The 17,893-nt window shown below is 40.1% G+C and overlaps 1 protein-coding gene across 3 annotated transcripts; it reads right to left on the reverse strand.

The window, feature by feature from the left end:
• Nucleotides 1–3,514: 3,514 nt before the first annotated feature.
• On the reverse strand, nucleotides 3,515–16,592 carry LOC139464845 (uncharacterized). Of its 3 annotated transcripts, none has more exons than XM_071246377.1 (5): nucleotides 16,538–16,592; nucleotides 14,746–14,913; nucleotides 14,137–14,561; nucleotides 9,686–10,344; nucleotides 3,515–8,146 (listed from the first exon to the last, which is right to left on the reverse strand). In XM_071246377.1, exons 3-5 carry the CDS (start codon nucleotides 14,435–14,437, stop codon nucleotides 6,680–6,682), a joined length of 2,427 nt encoding a protein of 808 aa, XP_071102478.1. In that variant the 5' UTR covers nucleotides 14,438–14,561; nucleotides 14,746–14,913; nucleotides 16,538–16,592; the 3' UTR covers nucleotides 3,515–6,679. The 3 variants fall into 3 exon arrangements, with proteins under 3 accessions (XP_071102478.1, XP_071102479.1, XP_071102480.1); XM_071246378.1 differs by having other exon boundaries at nucleotides 14,137–14,596; XM_071246379.1 differs by lacking the exons at nucleotides 14,137–14,561; nucleotides 14,746–14,913; nucleotides 16,538–16,592 and adding an exon at nucleotides 13,896–13,945.
• Between the last annotated feature and the right edge of the window lie 1,301 nt (nucleotides 16,593–17,893).

Consider the following 17,893-nt stretch of genomic DNA (forward strand, 5'->3'; position numbering starts at 1 on the left):
TGTATACAGACGCATTGCTGACACACTACTGTGAATATTCAGGTTGTATACAGACACGTTGCTGACACACTACTGTGGATATTCAGGTTGTATACAGACGTGTTGCTGACACACAACTGTGGATATTCTGGTGGTATAGAGGCGCGTTGCTGACACACTACTGTGGATATTCAGGTTGTTATAGACACGTTGCTGATACACAACTGTGGGTATTCTGGTTGTATACAGACACGTTGCTGACACACTACTGTGGATATTCTGGTGGTATACAGACACGTTGCTGACACACTACTGTGGATATTCTGGTGGTATACAGACACGTTGCTGACACACTACTGTGGATATTCTGGTTGTATAGAGACGCGTTGCTGACACACTACTGTGGATATTCAGGTTGTTATAGACACGTTGCTGATACACAACTGTGGGTATTCTGGTTGTATACAGACACGTTGCTGATACACTACTGTTGATATTCTGGTTGTATACAGACACGTTGCTGATACACTGCTGTGGATATTCAGGTTGTTATAGACACGTTGCTGATACACAACTGTGGGTATTCTGGTTATATACAGACACATTGCTGACACACTACTGTGGGTATTCTGGTTGTATACAGACACATTGCTGACACACTACTGTGGATATTCTGGTTGTATACAGACACATTGCTGACACATTACTGTGGATATTCTGGTTGTATACAGACACATTGCTGACACACTACTGTGGATATTCTGGTTGTATAGAGACACGTTGCTGACACACTACTGTGGATATTCTGGTTGTATACAGACACATTGCTGACACATTACTGTGGATATTCAGGTTGTTATAGACACGTTGCTGATACACTACTGTTGATATTCAGGTTGTATACAGACGCGTTGCTGACACATTACTGTGGGTATTCTGGTTGTATAGAGACACGTTGCTGATACACTACTGTGGATATTCTGGTTGTATAGAGACGCGTTGCTGATACACTACTGTGGATATTCAGGTTGTTATAGACACGTTGCTGACATACAACTGTGGGTATTCTGGTTGTATAGAGACACGTTGCTGACACACTACTGTGGGTATTCTGGTTGTATAGAGACACGTTGCTGACACACTACTGTGGATATTCTGGTTGTATAGAGACACGTTGCTGACACACTACTGTGGATATTCTGGTTGTATAAAGACACGTTGCTGACACACAACTGTGGGTATTCTGGTGGTATAGAGGCGCGTTGCTGACACACTACTGTGGATATTCAGGTTGTTATAGACACGTTGCTGATACACAACTGTGGGTATTCTGGTTGTATACAGACACGTTGCTGACACACTACTGTGGATATTCTGGTTGTATAGAGACGCGTTGCTGACACACTACTGTGGATATTCAGGTTGTTATAGACACGTTGCTGATACACAACTGTGGGTATTCTGGTTGTATACAGACACGTTGCTGACATACAACTGTGGATATTCAGGTTGTATACAGACACGTTGCTGATACACTACTGTTGATGTTCAGGTTGTATACAGACACGTTGCTGACACACTACTGTGGATATTCAGGTTGTATACAGACACGTTGCTGACACACTACTGTTGATATTCAGGTTGTATACAGACACGTTGCTGACACACTACTGTGGATATTCAGGTTGTATAGAGACGCGTTGCTGACACACTACTGTGGATATTCTGGTTGTATACAGACACGTTGCTGACACACAACTGTGGATATTCTGGTTGTATACAGACACGTTGCTGACAGACAACTGTGGATATTCAGGTTGTATACAGACACGTTGCTGACACACTACTGTTGATATTCTGGTTGTATAGAGACACGTTGCTGACACACTACTGTGGATATTCAGGTTGTATAGAGACGCGTTGCTGACACACAACTGTGGATATTCTGGTTGTTATAGACACGTTGCTGATACACTACTGTTGATATTCAGGTTGTATACAGACACGTTGCTGACACACTACTGTGGATATTCAGGTTGTATACAGACGCGTTGCTGACACACTACTGTGGATATTCAGGTTGTATACAGACGCGTTGCTGACACACTACTGTGAATATTCAGGTTGTATACAGACACGTTGCTGACACACTACTGTGGATATTCAGGTTGTATACAGACGTGTTGCTGACACACAACTGTGGATATTCTGGTTGTATACAGACACGTTGCTGACACACAACTGTGGATATTCAGGTTGTATACAGACACGTTGCTGATACACTACTGTTGATATTCAGGTTGTATACAGACACGTTGCTGACACACTACTGTGGATATTCAGGTTGTATACAGACACGTTGCTGACACACTACTGTGGATATTCAGGTTGTATACAGACACGTTGCTGACACACTACTGTTGATATTCAGGTTGTATACAGACACGTTGCTGACACACTACTGTGGATATTCAGGTTGTATAGAGACGCGTTGCTGACGCACTACTGTGGATATTCAGGTTGTATACAGACACGTTGCTGACACACAACTGTGGATATTCTGGTTGTATACAGACACGTTGCTGACAGACAACTGTGGATATTCAGGTTGTATACAGACACGTTGCTGACACACTACTGTTGATATTCTGGTTGTATAGAGACACGTTGATGACACACTACTGTGGATATTCAGGTTGTATAGAGACGCGTTGCTGACACACAACTGTGGATATTCTGGTTGTTATAGACACGTTGCTGATACACTACTGTTGATATTCAGGTTGTATACAGACACGTTGCTGACACACTACTGTGGATATTCTGGTTGTATAGAGACGCGTTGCTGACACACTACTGTGGATATTCAGGTTGTATAGAGACACGTTGCTGACACACAACTGTGGATATTCTGGTTGTATAAAGACACGTTGCTGACACACTTCTGTGGGTATTCAGGTTGTATAGAGACACGTTGCTGACACACAACTGTGGATATTCTACGTGAAAACAGACACGTTGCTTACACAACTGTGGGTATTCTGGTTGTATATAGATACGTTGCTGACACACTACTGTGAACATTCTGGTTGTATTTCCACGACACCCTCCAGCTATGGAATACCCTTTTCATGACACCCCCAGTCACGCAGCACCATTTTCGTGACACCCTCCAGTCACGCAGCACCATTTCATTGACACCCTCCAGTCACGAAGCACCATTTCCGTGACACCCCCCAGTCAGGCAGCACCATGCTCGTGACCAGCCCCAGTCACGCAGCACCATTTTCGTGACACCATCCAGTCACGCAGCTGTATTTCTGTGTCACCCGCTAGTCACACAGTACGATTTCCGTGACACCCCCCAGTCACGCAACACTATTTCCGTGACACCCTCCAGTCACGCAGCACCATTTTCGGTCCCCGTAGGACAGAACAAATTAAGTCGGCACAAAAACAGAACGTGTTAATTTTTTTGTGGTTCTCCATTTATTCCATTATTTACACAGTAGTAATAATGTTATGGTAAATGAATGAGGATCTCACGTTGGCGGCATACTTTGTATATCAAAGGTGGAGTTAACAAACATGTGTTTGTGAGCGTTATTGAGTATTTGATGCCCGGAGCTTCATTTGCAACCTACAGTGAAATTCAAACTCGATTGTTTACAGACCGCCGTCATATAACTGGAATCTTGGTGAGTGCGACGTTAAACAACAAACCAACAAACGAACAAATAAACAGGCAAACAAACTCATCACATCAAACTCGTGATAAGCCTCGCAGTTTCTTAAACTACATGCCGTTTGTCGACATTGTTAAATTCAAAGGTATCAGTTATTTGCCACATTGCTCTCCCTTTATTAGCTAACCAGCTCAATTCTAATGTGGTCTCCGAAACAGGCCAATCTGTATGATTGGGCTCCATCTGCAACGTGTGGAATAGGCTTCGCAATGACAGTGTAAAAGTTCTATTGTCATTATTGTATTCTCTATCCTTTTCTCAGTGAAGTAAATACAGATTTATCAATCAGTCAATCTTTATTTCAGAAATACTGAAAGGCCATAGGCCTATAGTACATAACTTTGTGGATAGTGGATGGACATATTCATTTCTACCTGTTTAAGTCACTCATCTTATCATTTCTAATTCTGGTAAAATGGACAAATGAGAAAATGGTACTCATCCACTATTAGCTGTAGATTACACATTTTACATAATCTAATTTCCTTTGGGATTTTGAAATATCTTCCCGTTTCAATATTTAATTCATGTGACGAACATCTGAATCTAGAAAATGCAATTCTATATTTGTACAAGAGTGGTTTCAAAAGATATTCTGCAGTTATAAAATGTGTTTTAAACAAACTAAAGTACTGATATTTTGACGATAAAGCTAACAAACAATACCACTGTTGTAAGGACGTATCTATGAGCCTTTGTGTACACAATTTCACAAAATGTTCACAACAATCTACATTTTGACTTTGCCAAGCAGAACCAAAGCCTAAATCATTAATGAGCTTTTTAACTGAAGAAACCCAGTTTTGCTTTCCATTTTTGTCATACAATACCATCATTTCATAACACTTTTTGGGGTACCTATCATTTTGCATCCGTAATAGCCTTAACCAGTACTTTATGACTACATTGGAGGTGTTTATCTTTACTCCTAAATATCTTTTGCATGCATGTACATGCACCTTTTCAATCAATTCTAGCTGATGTACTCCCCAAACCTAGTAGAATTGGTTTTATTTTTGTGTCAAATTTAAAAAGAAATAATTATAATTTACACTCTAAATCGGTCTGAGACGTTTAAGGATCCCATAGAGACTTTTTTCTTTGCTTGTGTTGCAGCCTGTATTGAATGAAAAGTCGAAGACAATTTAATAGAAACATTTACTCCCAAATATTTATAGCTTGTAACTACGTCCAGATAACTGTCTTTGTACAAACATTTCTCCCTTTTTGATAACATTCCGCCGTTTTTAAATACAATAACTTTGGTCTTTTTTGTGTTAACACTTAAACCAAATTGTTCACAAAATTGCTCCAGCACATCTATCTGACTTTGAAGTCCGGGTACAGTACTCGAAATCATTACGACATCATCGGCAAACAGAAGCAAACATATTTTAACAATATCTGGGTGTAGCTGAATGCCACCTTTACAATTGCTTTGTATTTCTTCTGCCAGCTCGTTAATAAAGAAAGAAAAGAGACAAGGACTTAATATGCATCCTTGTCGAACGACTACATTGCATTCAAAATCTTGAGTACTTACCATTACTTCTTAAACAAGCCTTTACTTGTTCATAGATACTTGATAATAGTTTCAACATCTTGCTGCATACTCTTCTTCGTAATTAAAGCAAGGCCCAAAGTTTATCACGGTTAACTGAGTCACATGCTTTAGAAAAATCTACAAAAAACGCATAAAGTGTCCCTCCTTTACTTAATAAATAACGTTGAATAAAGGAATGTAACACAAAGAAATTGTCAATAGTTGAGTTCCCCTCTCTAACACCAGCTTGTACCTCATCTATTTTCTTAAATGATTCAGCCGAAAATACTAATCTTCTATTAATGATATCTGAGAATATTTTACTCAGTATGCTTAATAATGTGATGCCTCTGTAGGTATTGGTATCATTTACAATACCTTGTTTGTGAAGAGGAATGATAATGCCCACTGACCAATCTTTGGGAAAATTACGTTTTAAACGGGGATTACGTTTTAAATACCAGAATTTTCTTTTTTCAATCTTTGTATACTTGAAGTGAAAGGAAAATCTAACATATCAGCTACTAAACTAGCCTCCTCACTGTCTATTTCGATGTCTTCCTGCAAATCTTCACTGTTATTGTCAAAAGAAAATAAGTCTCTAAAATGTTTATACCAGGTATCTATGTTTATGTCATTTTTATAAACCTGTCTTTTACCGTTCAAGTGTTTGAGAGCAGACCAGATCATTAATGCTACTTTCTAGTTTTAACAGTAGTGTCACATGAACATCGCCTGATACGAAAATGATCAAGCACATAGGCCATAAGGTTGTGTTCATAGCCCTGAATGTGTTCAATAATGTCATCTTCAACATAGTCCGGGTCATTGCCTGTGCGGGCATTAAACGCTACACCGAAAAAGGATATGACGTCCCCTTCTATATCCAACAGTATATCAAGAATATCTTCTTGAAAAAGGGAAATACCATTTTTACTTTCTAATCCAGTATGGTTATACCTGGCTGAATTCTCAGGGTGAATATGCACTGTGGAATATAAAACACCTTATGTAAGACCAAATAGAGTCTTGTCAAATAAAATAAATATGCACCTCTTAGTATTTTTAGTCCATTTCATGTATTTAACAAAATCCTTTCTCAACAAAACAGTTATTCCACCTGATAATCTCCCAGTTTGGGTTATCTTTATAATACAGATTTATCATTTGGCTTTATTACATCATCATAGATGATCAATTGTTTCAATGCCACGTAATATTTTTTGTGAACACCGAATACATGTGTATATGCAAAATACATAATGGAACATCAATCACATGACGTCCTCTTTGTTACTCTGCATGTCTGTTGACCTCCTGAGTTCCGCGTGCCACTACGCATGTCTGTTGACATCGTGAGTTTCGGGATTCACATCCGCATGTATGTTGACCTCCTGAGTTCCGCGTGCCACTACGCATGTCTGTTGAGCTCCTGAGTTCCGGGTGTCACATCCGCTTGTCTGTTGATTTCCTGAGTTCCGGGTTTCACATCCGCTTGTTTGTTGAGCTCCTGAGTTCCGGGTTTCACATCCGCTTGTCTGTTGAGCTCCTGAGTTCCGGGTGTCACATCCGCTTGTCTGTTGAGCTCCTGAGCTCCGGGTTTCACATCCGCTTGTCTGTTGAGCTCCTGAGCTCCGAGTTTCACATCCGCTTGTCTGCTGAGCTCCTGAGCTCCGGGTTTCACATCCGCTTGTCTGTTGAGCTCCTGAGTACCGGGTTTCACATCCGCTTGTCTGTTGAGCTCCTGAGTTCCGGGTGTCACATCCGCTTGTCTGTTGAGCTCCTGAGTTCCGGGTGTCACATCCGCTTGTCTGTTGAGCTCCTGAGCTCCGGGTTTCACATCCGCTTGTCTGTTGAGCTCCTGAGCTCCGAGTTTCACATCCGCTTGTCTGTTGACCTCCTGAGCTCCGGGTTTCACATCCGCTTGTCTGTTGAGCTCCTGAGTACCGGGTTTCACATCCGCTTGTCTGTTGAGCTCCTGAGTTCCGGGTGTCACATCCGCTTGTCTGTTGAGCTCTTGAGTTCCGGGTGTCACATCCGCTTGTCGGTTGAGCTCCTGAGTTCCGGGTGTCACATCCGCTTGTCTGTTGAGCTCTTGAGTTCCGGGTGTCACATCCGCTTGTCTGTTGATTTCCTGAGCTCCGGGTTTCACACCCGCTTGTTTGTTGAGCTCCTGAGTTCCGGGTGTCACATTCGCTTGTCTGTTGAGCTCCTGAGTTCCGGGTGTCACATTCGCTTGTCTGTTGACCTCCTGAGTTCCGGGTTTCACGTCCACTTGTCTGTTGACCCCCTCAGTTCCGGGTTTAACGTCCGCTTGTCTGTTGACCCCCTCAGTTCCGGGTTTAACATCCGCTTGTCTGTTGAGCTCTTGAGTTCCGGGTGTCACATCCGCTTGTCGGTTGAGCTCCTGAGTTCCGGGTGTCACATTCGCTTGTCTGTTGAGCTCCTGAGTTCCGGGTGTCACATCCGCTTGTCTGTTGATTTCCTGAGCTCCGGGTTTCACATCCGCTTGTTTGTTGAGCTCCTGAGTTCCGGGTGTCACATTCGCTTGTCTGTTGAGCTCCTGAGTTCCGGGTGTCACATTCGCTTGTCTGTTGACCTCCTGAGTTCCGGGTTTCACGTCCACTTGTCTGTTGACCCCCTCAGTTCCGGGTTTAACGTCCGCTTGTCTGTTGACCCCCTGAGTTCCGGGTTTAACATCCGCTTGTCTGTTGAGCTCCTGAGTTCCGGGTTTCACGTCCACTTGTCTGCTGAGCTCCTGGGTTCCTGACACAATGCCATACGGTCGTAAGTGATAGATGTAAAACTCCAGAGCGCGCATCTTCTTTGGGGACACGTAGTGGAAGGATATGGCGTAGTCGGAGATGCTCTCTGTGCCCTTCAAAAATATACGTTTTTATGAAAAGTTTAATCCAGTTAAACATTAATCTAACGCATACATTCATTCCATACGAGCGAAACAAGAATGGGCATGGTTCTAGCTATTCGATTCGTAGTTAAAAAAACCTCCTTATCTCCTTATTAACATTATACTCGATTACGAAATAATTCTAACTGGGAGGAAATCTGTACTATTGACCGGTGGCTACATACCACCGAAAAAAAAAACTGTGCTTCAAATAAATTGGTGTAAATGTAATGTTAATGAAAAAACAAAAACAAAATATTGGTCACGTGATCAATATTTTATCGTAAATGTAAGGGACGAAACCCTTTCTGCATTCAAGTCTACTGTACGATTTCGACGATGTCATGAGCATGCGTTTATGAATGAGGATACCAGGTGTCCGCGAAAAGGTGAGCATATCCTGCTCCACCAGTGGCATCCGTCACAAACACATGCAAAGGCAAGTCAATTGTTCACCTGAACAAATTACGGAAACATTATGTTGCAAACACAGTGATGCCTGTCCTCACTATTGTCCAACGTAAAATACCTTTTGTCAATAAAGCAAGGACGTGTATCAATCATATGTTCCAATTCTTACGAGTAAACAGGGGAACATATGTTGCAAGTCAAACTAGGGAATTTTGTTGTCACTGATGCGTCGCATTTGAAAATGCCCTCCACGCAATTTTGAACCTTTTCATGGGGCCCTTACTGTTGCAACCTTGAACAAACATCTTTTGAGCAAAGGTCGTATGATCCTTTTATGAAATATTGGTTGAAAGAACATGCTCGATTGTACCTAAAATTTTGTGGAACGCATACACCAAGGGCTTGAACTGCGGGAATATTGCTCGACAAAAAGGCAAAGTTGACAATTGGAAAGTTGAAGTCATCCATCTTGTCAAACAGTCTTGTGGAGAGTGTTTTGTAACTCTGAATCTCTATGCATCGGTCTAAATATGAAATGAGGCCTCACTGGTCTCCTTTATTTCTAGTTCAGGTGCTTAAATACGTGGAAGGGAATTGTCTATGTGACGGATAAGCATGACTCCGAGGTTATGGTCGAGGAACTAAGACAGAGGCAAGTGGGTATCGGCAATGTAAGATAGAGGAACTTCGCTCCTCGATCTTACATTGTGAATACCAGATTCACTTATGAACTGTCGAAATGCAAGAAATACTAGAAAAATAAGAGAACATCGAGATACCTTATAGCAAAACAATATAGAGTGTCATGGTTTAAAAGGAATAGAAGACACGCGCATAGAAGACACCAGATGATTGAAAGGAACCTGGGGGGGATGTTGAACTTTATATGAAGCACAGTTACTTTTATATATTTTATATTTTATATATATAGGTATCTTACATACTCTCAATTGGTGAATATACAAGTATACATACTCCAGACCTGTGGATATAAGTACATGTATAATAATTACTCCCGTTTTGTTCGTTTTTGTATTCAGATATGATGCTTTTCTTATTCGTGCCGAAGATTTTGAAAACATTTTGAGTTTGTCTTACCTTCTTAGCACCATTTTTATCAAATTTGTAATACCACTTTGGGTAGCCACCAAACAGGTGTGCCTCAGGGGAAAAACAGTGGAACCTGGTCCTCCCGAGGGCGTCTAGAGTATTGGCTGTCCTCACCCCTAGTTTTTGCATACATTTGCCGAATTCTAAGTCCTCCGGGCCGAAATCTTGTCGACATATACTGGGGTCATGACCTTTCTCCCCATATCTCCTCAGCGCTTCCTTACTCAGCACATAACCCCCTCCGCCGCTGTAGTACCCTTGTTTTACGTACACCTTAAAATGATGGCCAAAATATACAGGTTCGGATTTGTTTTGGGACGTCAGAAAGTACCGGAGGTTCTCTAAAATAACATATGTGTCATCATCAGCCTTCATGAACCAATCAGCATCATCAAAGTGGTTTTCGTAGATGTAACGGAAAGCCTGCATCGTTTTGGCTGTCAAATGCCGCCGACCTTCCGACACGTTTAATCCGATTGTAGGGAACTTTGGATCCGTCACAGAGCTCATGAAGAGCACTTTGTTGCAGCGCCTGCTCCATGTGTCGCGAACTACACGTGCTTTAACATCCAGATTCTTAGGGGACGTCATAATCCAGCAGAGTACACGCTCCTTTCGATACAGAGCCTTGGATATGGCATCATCATCTGTTAAAATAAATAAAGAATCAGTTATTCCTGTTTGAGCTATTTCGTGAAATAACATCACACAGTGAGAGTGGTAGATTGATGTATTGCAGCTATATATAGGCGAGAAACACCAGCGAGTGAGTAAGTAGGGCTTTACGCCGCATTCAGCAATATTTCAGCAAGATCATGGGAGGTCATGGGAGGTCATGGGAGGTCATGGGTATCCCACCCTCCCCAACAGACAGCCAGAATGTGATTCTCACATTGTAGCAATTGGGGGAAAGTCGTTATTTATGCTTCAACTGCTCCCATAGGACAAGATATTAAAGGCAAAGTGCTTAATATAATTCGTGATATGTATTCTACGACAACATCAGCTGTTAAAACATCAAATGTTTGCATTTACGAATATTTTGATTGTTTAAGCGGTGTACGTCAAGGTTGTATTCTAAGTCCACTTCTATTTAGTATGCTTTTAAACCAACTTGAAGATGAATTACAGCAGCATGGTGGGAGAGGTATTTTTGTACTTTTAAGATTTCCCTTATTACTATATGCAGATGTTTTATGTCTGTTTTCTGAAAGTGTTATTAGTTTGCAAAAGAAAATACATATATTGTAGACATTTTGTTCAAAGTGGGGTTTGAAAGTTGATTTCAAGAAAACTGAAATCCTTGTGTTCCTCAACGTTGGTATACTTAAGATTGCTTGGTATCATACTTTCAAACAGACTGTCACGGTCAAACAAATACTAATTAATAAAGCTAGTAAAGCAATTGCAATCGAACTTAAAAAATCTTCTCAAATAAAACCTATGCTGTTGTATTCACCCGAGGTATGGGGTTGTCATAAATGGGAGGCATTGGAAAAGTTACATGTAAAATATTGTAAATATGTTCTAGGTGTTGGCAAATCTTATACTACTGCATCTGTTTTAAGTGAGTGTGGTCGGTGTAATATATATTGCGATTCATTCTCCAGATGCATTAACTATTGGTGTAAACTTGTATGCATTATCGGGTACTAGATATCCAAAGCAATGTTATGACATGTTGAGAAGATTGGACGAGCAGCTGCAAGTCAGAGTTACATTGGCCTCAAATGTTACAAAATTACTTTATTCATATAGTTTTAAATATGAATGCAATAATCAAAGTATCGGTAATATTAATTTATTTCTTTTAGAATTTTAACAAAGAGTTAAAGACTGTTGTGTTCAATCTCATTTTTCAAGGTTAAATGAGCATTCAAATTTAGATTTAGACTCCACTATAAAGTCAACTTTCACAATTGAACCATATTTGTATCATATACACCACAGGGACCTAGGGAGATGTTTAACATTATTAAGAATTAGAGAATTATACATTATGAAAAATATAGGTACGCCGGAGGGTGTACCTGGAAACCTTAGATTCTGACCTTATTGTAAAAATATTATCGAAGATGAGTTACATTTTTTGTTAGTATGCCCAACTTATGATATTTTAAGACAGATATATTCCCAACAATAACTTTAAAAAACGAGCACTCCCTCAGAACTTTACTACGAACTTCTAACATTGAAACCTTGTCAGTATGTGCTAAATACATAAAAGATGTCCTACCTTTACGTTCTTCATTATTATAATTCTAATTTTTACTTTAATTGCACTCTGTACCTCATGATATTGTACCACCACTTTGTATATAACACATCTATATTGTCCTTGGGCCTGTGGCCTTTATACTGAAATAAACTTCTTTTTCTGTGCATTTATATGTTCAAAGACGTTTTTGCGTTCCTAAATGGCATTAAATTATCTTTATTAGATGCCAATCAAAATTATGATTAGTAACTAAGCTTGTGAGAACATATTTCGTAACTAAATGATGGCAGAGTATATTGTTCATAATAAGACCAGTGAGGTGGGGTGAAATTGGGTTTAACGTCGCGTAAGATTGTTGCACTTATGTAGCGACGTGCATGCATGTGTATGTGTGTGTGGTTGCTTGTACTGATGCCGATTTATAGTGCTAGCTCAATGTGATACCATGCTGCAGTTTAACATAAATACCCCACTCAGACACAGTATACCACAGCTCTACCACAAGACCACGGAGGCGGTCGATAAGACCAGTGGTATCCTCCTGTCTTTAAATGTTTGGTTTTTTTCTATAATACCTTCTTATCAAACTATTCAACCTTTCAGTGGACGTTCATCCGATAGTAATCTTCCTTGGTAGTTTATTCTCGAAACTGTAAATAATGAAACTTCAACGAAACAGAATTCCATAAAAAGGCAAATTCTGAAGTGATGCATGATACTTCGTTCGATAGCTATATGATAGCATGGACTAGTTAACCTGATGTCACACGGTCAAATAAGCAGCCACGTATGACCCGATCAATTATATGGCCTTAGGTTGCGGCATTGCATCAACATACTGGTAGTTGAGGACCGTTTGTAACACGGAATACACGCGTATACGGTTGTTGAGTTAACCACCCTCATTTGAAGGGCAACATTAATTTTATAGAAACTGTTATGTAGAAACAGGCACCAGTTCAGTGCATGTTCAAAACGTATTGAACAGAATTATGCTTTGGAAACGAAACGTGACGATATGTGGGCGTGTGTGCATGACGGTATGTTATATTGATTCTAAGTTTGGTTTTGCAGCAAATACTCTGTATGTATGTTGGAGAGGTTGAGCAAAATTGTCTTTTGAAAATATGTTGATGAGACAATTCGATGGGAAAATAGTGACACACGTCATTGCCCAGTGGTTGTTTAAGTACAGCCATAGACATAGGAGCCACAGTTCAAAGTGTTGAATCGATAGCATTGAATACTTTTCCTATATATTAATGTTACATATCGTTATGTTGATGTTCGATAAATGTTGAATAAATGTTCCTCATAATACTGAATACTGGTAGTTGGCGTGTATATTTTCTTTTCACATTGACTAAATTCAAAGCGTGCAGGATACATTACGATCTTACATCAATGGTTTACGTCTTATGATTATGGTAAGTGTTGTGTTCATACATATAACATCTACTTAACATAATTACACACACATATCATAAGAGAAACTCGGCAAGATCGATTACACTGTGTGAATGCAACTAGACTCCAGTTCATACGCCCGTGCTGCTTGTGGTTTTCACCAAAGTGGTAAACGCGTCAGACCTTTATCACTTCGGGCTTTCCTCCGCCGTGATATAACCGACCCATTGTTCAAAGCGGCGTCAAATACAGAATTTCGTCCCTTATGCGTGTCCGAAACCTAAGATCGTGTGTTCGAAACTCAAATACTCCTCACGATTATGTGTCATGGTTTGTCAGCACCATACCCGTGCTCGGAGGTTATGCCAATATGGTAGATGTCTTAGACCTGCGTCGCTTTGGCCTTTCCTGTCATATCCAGCTGACACGCCGTGATATAGCTGAAATTAATTTCAAAGCGGCGTTACATTTTCTCACTCATACACTCACTCTATCGATGTACACATGTAGATAAATACTGAAACAAGAACATGTGGTATAGGGTCCCTTAATTCATTGTGCACATTTGCATACCTTTGACGAATTAGGATCCGCTGATCGTGAACTCGATTTGGCAATCAGATTCTTGGTTCGTCAGCACTTTACTGAGATAACGAATGTCAAAAAGTGGTTAAGATATGGTTAAGATATTTCACATATCTACGTTATATCGGGGTTACATTCAGCTGTGGTATAGATGAAATCCAGTTCAGAATGGTATTAAACCAAACCCGTTAACCCAGATGGCATATTATAATGTGATATTGAAACTAACCTTTATGAAGATGCAGGTCCTCAAATTTGACATTTTCAGACAGGTATTGCCCCCATGACTTCTGAACGTCTTCGTGTGGGTCATTCGACAGATTTTGTACCTCTCGTGGATGTACAGCTTGTGAATTGACAGTGTTGATAATAGACGAGACGAAATGAATGCCATTTTGGTCTGTTTTAAAGATCAAAACACAAATGGTCACCAACGTTAATCCAATTGTTACTCCTAGTAGAACAGCAGACAGTTTCCTGAAAGAAGGGAACATTACCATGTCCACAGTTGTGTTGCTGCGGTTGTACATACGAGGTATAAATATCCCACTGTGACATCTGCTGCACCAGTACTAGATATGTAGGATTGGGTCTAGGTGTGACCTCTGATTTGATCTACCCCGGTATGGATCTTGTCTTTCATCTCTGCACCACCTGAATCACAGTAAACCGTCGATAGTTTAAACAGGCTGAAATATAATATTAATTGATCAGACGTAGGTGACACGGCGAATATGCTACACAGAGATGATACAAGAAACAATGAACAAAGGAAACTGAATTTGAACAAAATTATAAATTTTCCTGAAATGACAGTTTACACTTGAATTTATTTTACCTTGATCGCCTTAATGCTTGCAGGGCTCATGTTTCCCATACATCTCAAAGTCGCACAGTTCAAAATGTCCATCGTTCCAACATAATTGAACATGTGTTAGTACAAGAACCATCTGTTTACTAGGTGCGTTTACCATTGAGAGCTCATCGTTTCGACACTGTTAATGCCCTGAAATTGAAGTGTTAAATTCAATACGAGGTTGGTTGCAGTAACAGGTGTCAATTGTGAGGCGACAGTCAGCCTGTTGATAGGCTTGTCAAAATATACTGAAGCTGACACGCCGCGATGTAACTGGAATACTGTTAAAAGCGGCGTTCAACACAACTCACTCACTCACCTACACATCGACCACTGTACCACACTGGATCTGTTAGCCATAGTAGCCTCCTTTGTTAGTTTTGACAACATTTCTGTAATAATGATTTAAATGTGATGGATAGTGTTCTAATTGAAAACATATAATGGATCGGACTTACATCTGTTGCATAGGTGTTGATATGGTGATACAAATTTTCTTTTCAGGAAAATTGATTATAAAATTACATTTTGCCAATAACTTTTTTTGGTGTTTTAAAGCCAGCGTTCCTGTACGCTGACTATTTTGTGCTTTTGGTCGATGAAAAAGCTGACATTAAAGTTTTGTTAGATTGTATTTATATGTGGTGTTATCAAACAAAAGATTCTTGTTAATCAGGCGCAGTCGAAAATTGTGCATTTTCGTAACTCTTGGGTACCGAGAATTGTCGCAGTTTTAAAATGTGGTGGTGTTATGTTAGATATATTGCAAAATAAACATACTTACTTCGGACTACTACTTTAAGATGAACATTTAAATTTTAATGCGACACAGACGCACAGTCTGCCAGACAAAGCTTTTAACAAGCTCGATCTGTCTTTAGCTTTGCCTGTTAAAACTATGGTTCTCTAAAGAGAAAAGTGTTGTAACTGAACTTCAAACTCGGGACGGACCCGTGAAGGTATGGTGTAGGCCCATGCTTGCCGTGAAAGGCGACTATACTTGTCCTAAGAGGCGACAAACGGGATCGGGTGGTCAGACTCCCTGACTTGGTTGATGCATGTCATCGATCCAAATTGCGTGGATCGATGGTCATGACATCAATCACTGGATTGTCTGGTCAAGACTCGATTATTTACAGACCGCCGTCATATAGCTGGAATATTGCTGAGTGCGGCGTAAAACAACAAACAATAACTTTACTGTCGACAATATGACATTTAACTTTATTTGGGCTGATTGATATAAACTCACAGAAGAGCAATATGTTAGGAATCAGATAACATTTGAAATAAGGAATGCTATCTTGTTGACACTTTTCAATGGTTTAAGTTTGATAAATGAGAGTTATATGATAGGTCTCCCAGAGACAGACAAGACAGACAGACAATAATTCATTTGCGTCTCACCCATAAGGTACATTGTACAGTATACATATAAATCAAAACATGCTTAAAACTTACGGCCAGTCGTAAAACGACTTATGAGAGACGATATGATAATAAAACCAACTTATATACTAAAATGAGTATACATACAATATATACATCATGAATATAAAATAGATCGGCGCTTCAATAAATATCATAGCAGGTTTTGGCCACGTAAAAGGTGAGATCGGAGCGTCCTTAACTGGTTCATTTGCCAATTATGAGTCCCAGTCGAAATTGGGGCTTGTGTCGACGAAATGCTGTGACCCATGCAAGTGATAACACTTGAAATAGAAGCACGAAATATCGCGATGATTAACGAACGAAGATAGCTGCTTATACTTACGAAGTGAACAAAAGCCATTCACACAAACCATTCTGTCGATAAGGAATATTACTTTCAGCAATGACAAGTATCGCAAATTGCGCTTGTCAAGAAATGTCCATTCTCTGAGCGATAAACATCATCATTGAGGTTTGATCATGGGATTACACCCCGGTGTTTATCGACATTCCGGTAACTGTGAGCGTGTATATACATATAAAAGCGGTGAACTTGGTCAATAGCCCTTTAAATACCACATCTGCACATACGTTTCTTTCAGCCCGTGCTGGTATGTGTACGCACGATCCACACACTGGCATAAGTCTGCTTTGGATCAGTTACTTGCAACCATCTGTTCACAATAGACCTTCAGTTGTTTATCGATGTTTATTAAGACATTTCTATACTGTTCGTATCGATCAGATACTGTAAAACGTGAAATTAACGCGAACGTGAATTAAATGCGAAAAATGCGAGTGGTCTTTGCTCGCACTGACTGATATAGAAGATTTAACGTGCGCTTTCCGACTGCAGCGTATTTCGCACACGGTTTTGCTCGCACTATTAAACATCGCATTTATATCAACAATAAGACATTTTGGATAGCAGAAATACCAACTTAGACATACGCTGAAAACAAACAACTATGTATTCCACATCAATGTTTATTGAGCAGCACTTGTAACAAGTACGTAAACAATGTCATTCAAACACTAATTACATCCTGTGAATTGATACTGCTGGGGTGAAGACAAGCGTTCTACTCACTCATGTCATCACTTATGACACCTGCAAGTCCAAACAGACACCACCCAACACGGTGTCTTTGCTCTTTGCGACTGCATCAAAGGCCGACACGAGCCAGCGGCCACTTATTGTTTTAGCTGAAGTACTCTACTCAGCGCTAATAAGCGGTGCTATTTGGTGTGTGATTGGATTAATGTGAGGATTCTCCTGTAAACCTGACAGAGGACGTTTTGTTTAGATATAAATCCACTGATGCTCGAGAGGAGGGGGTGTCGCATTCATATTGAGTCGCATTTTTGGTTAGGGGCCAGCGGTCGCATTCTTTTGGAGACACATTAATTTCACGTTTTACAGTATAGCAGGTAGACTGTACAAATATATATATATATATATAATATGCTTGTATATAACGATACGTGTGGCCATCATAACTATGCTTCTTCTATTCGTTCCATATTATTTTCTCATGGATTTGGAGTTGTTTCGCTCAGTCAAGATGTTGGCGACAAACCATCATTCATTGATAGTTTTAAAAACGTTTTGATAAATATGTTCTACCAATCATGGAATAGTACTATGAAGGCTAGTTCTAGGTACATCCTGTATAAAGAGTTTAAAATCTCCTGGAAC

The sequence above is a fragment of the Haliotis cracherodii genome, unplaced genomic scaffold (assembly GCF_022045235.1).
Source record: "Haliotis cracherodii isolate W230 unplaced genomic scaffold, xgHalCrac1.p SCAF_17, whole genome shotgun sequence".
Taxonomy (NCBI): Eukaryota; Metazoa; Mollusca; class Gastropoda; order Lepetellida; family Haliotidae; genus Haliotis; species Haliotis cracherodii.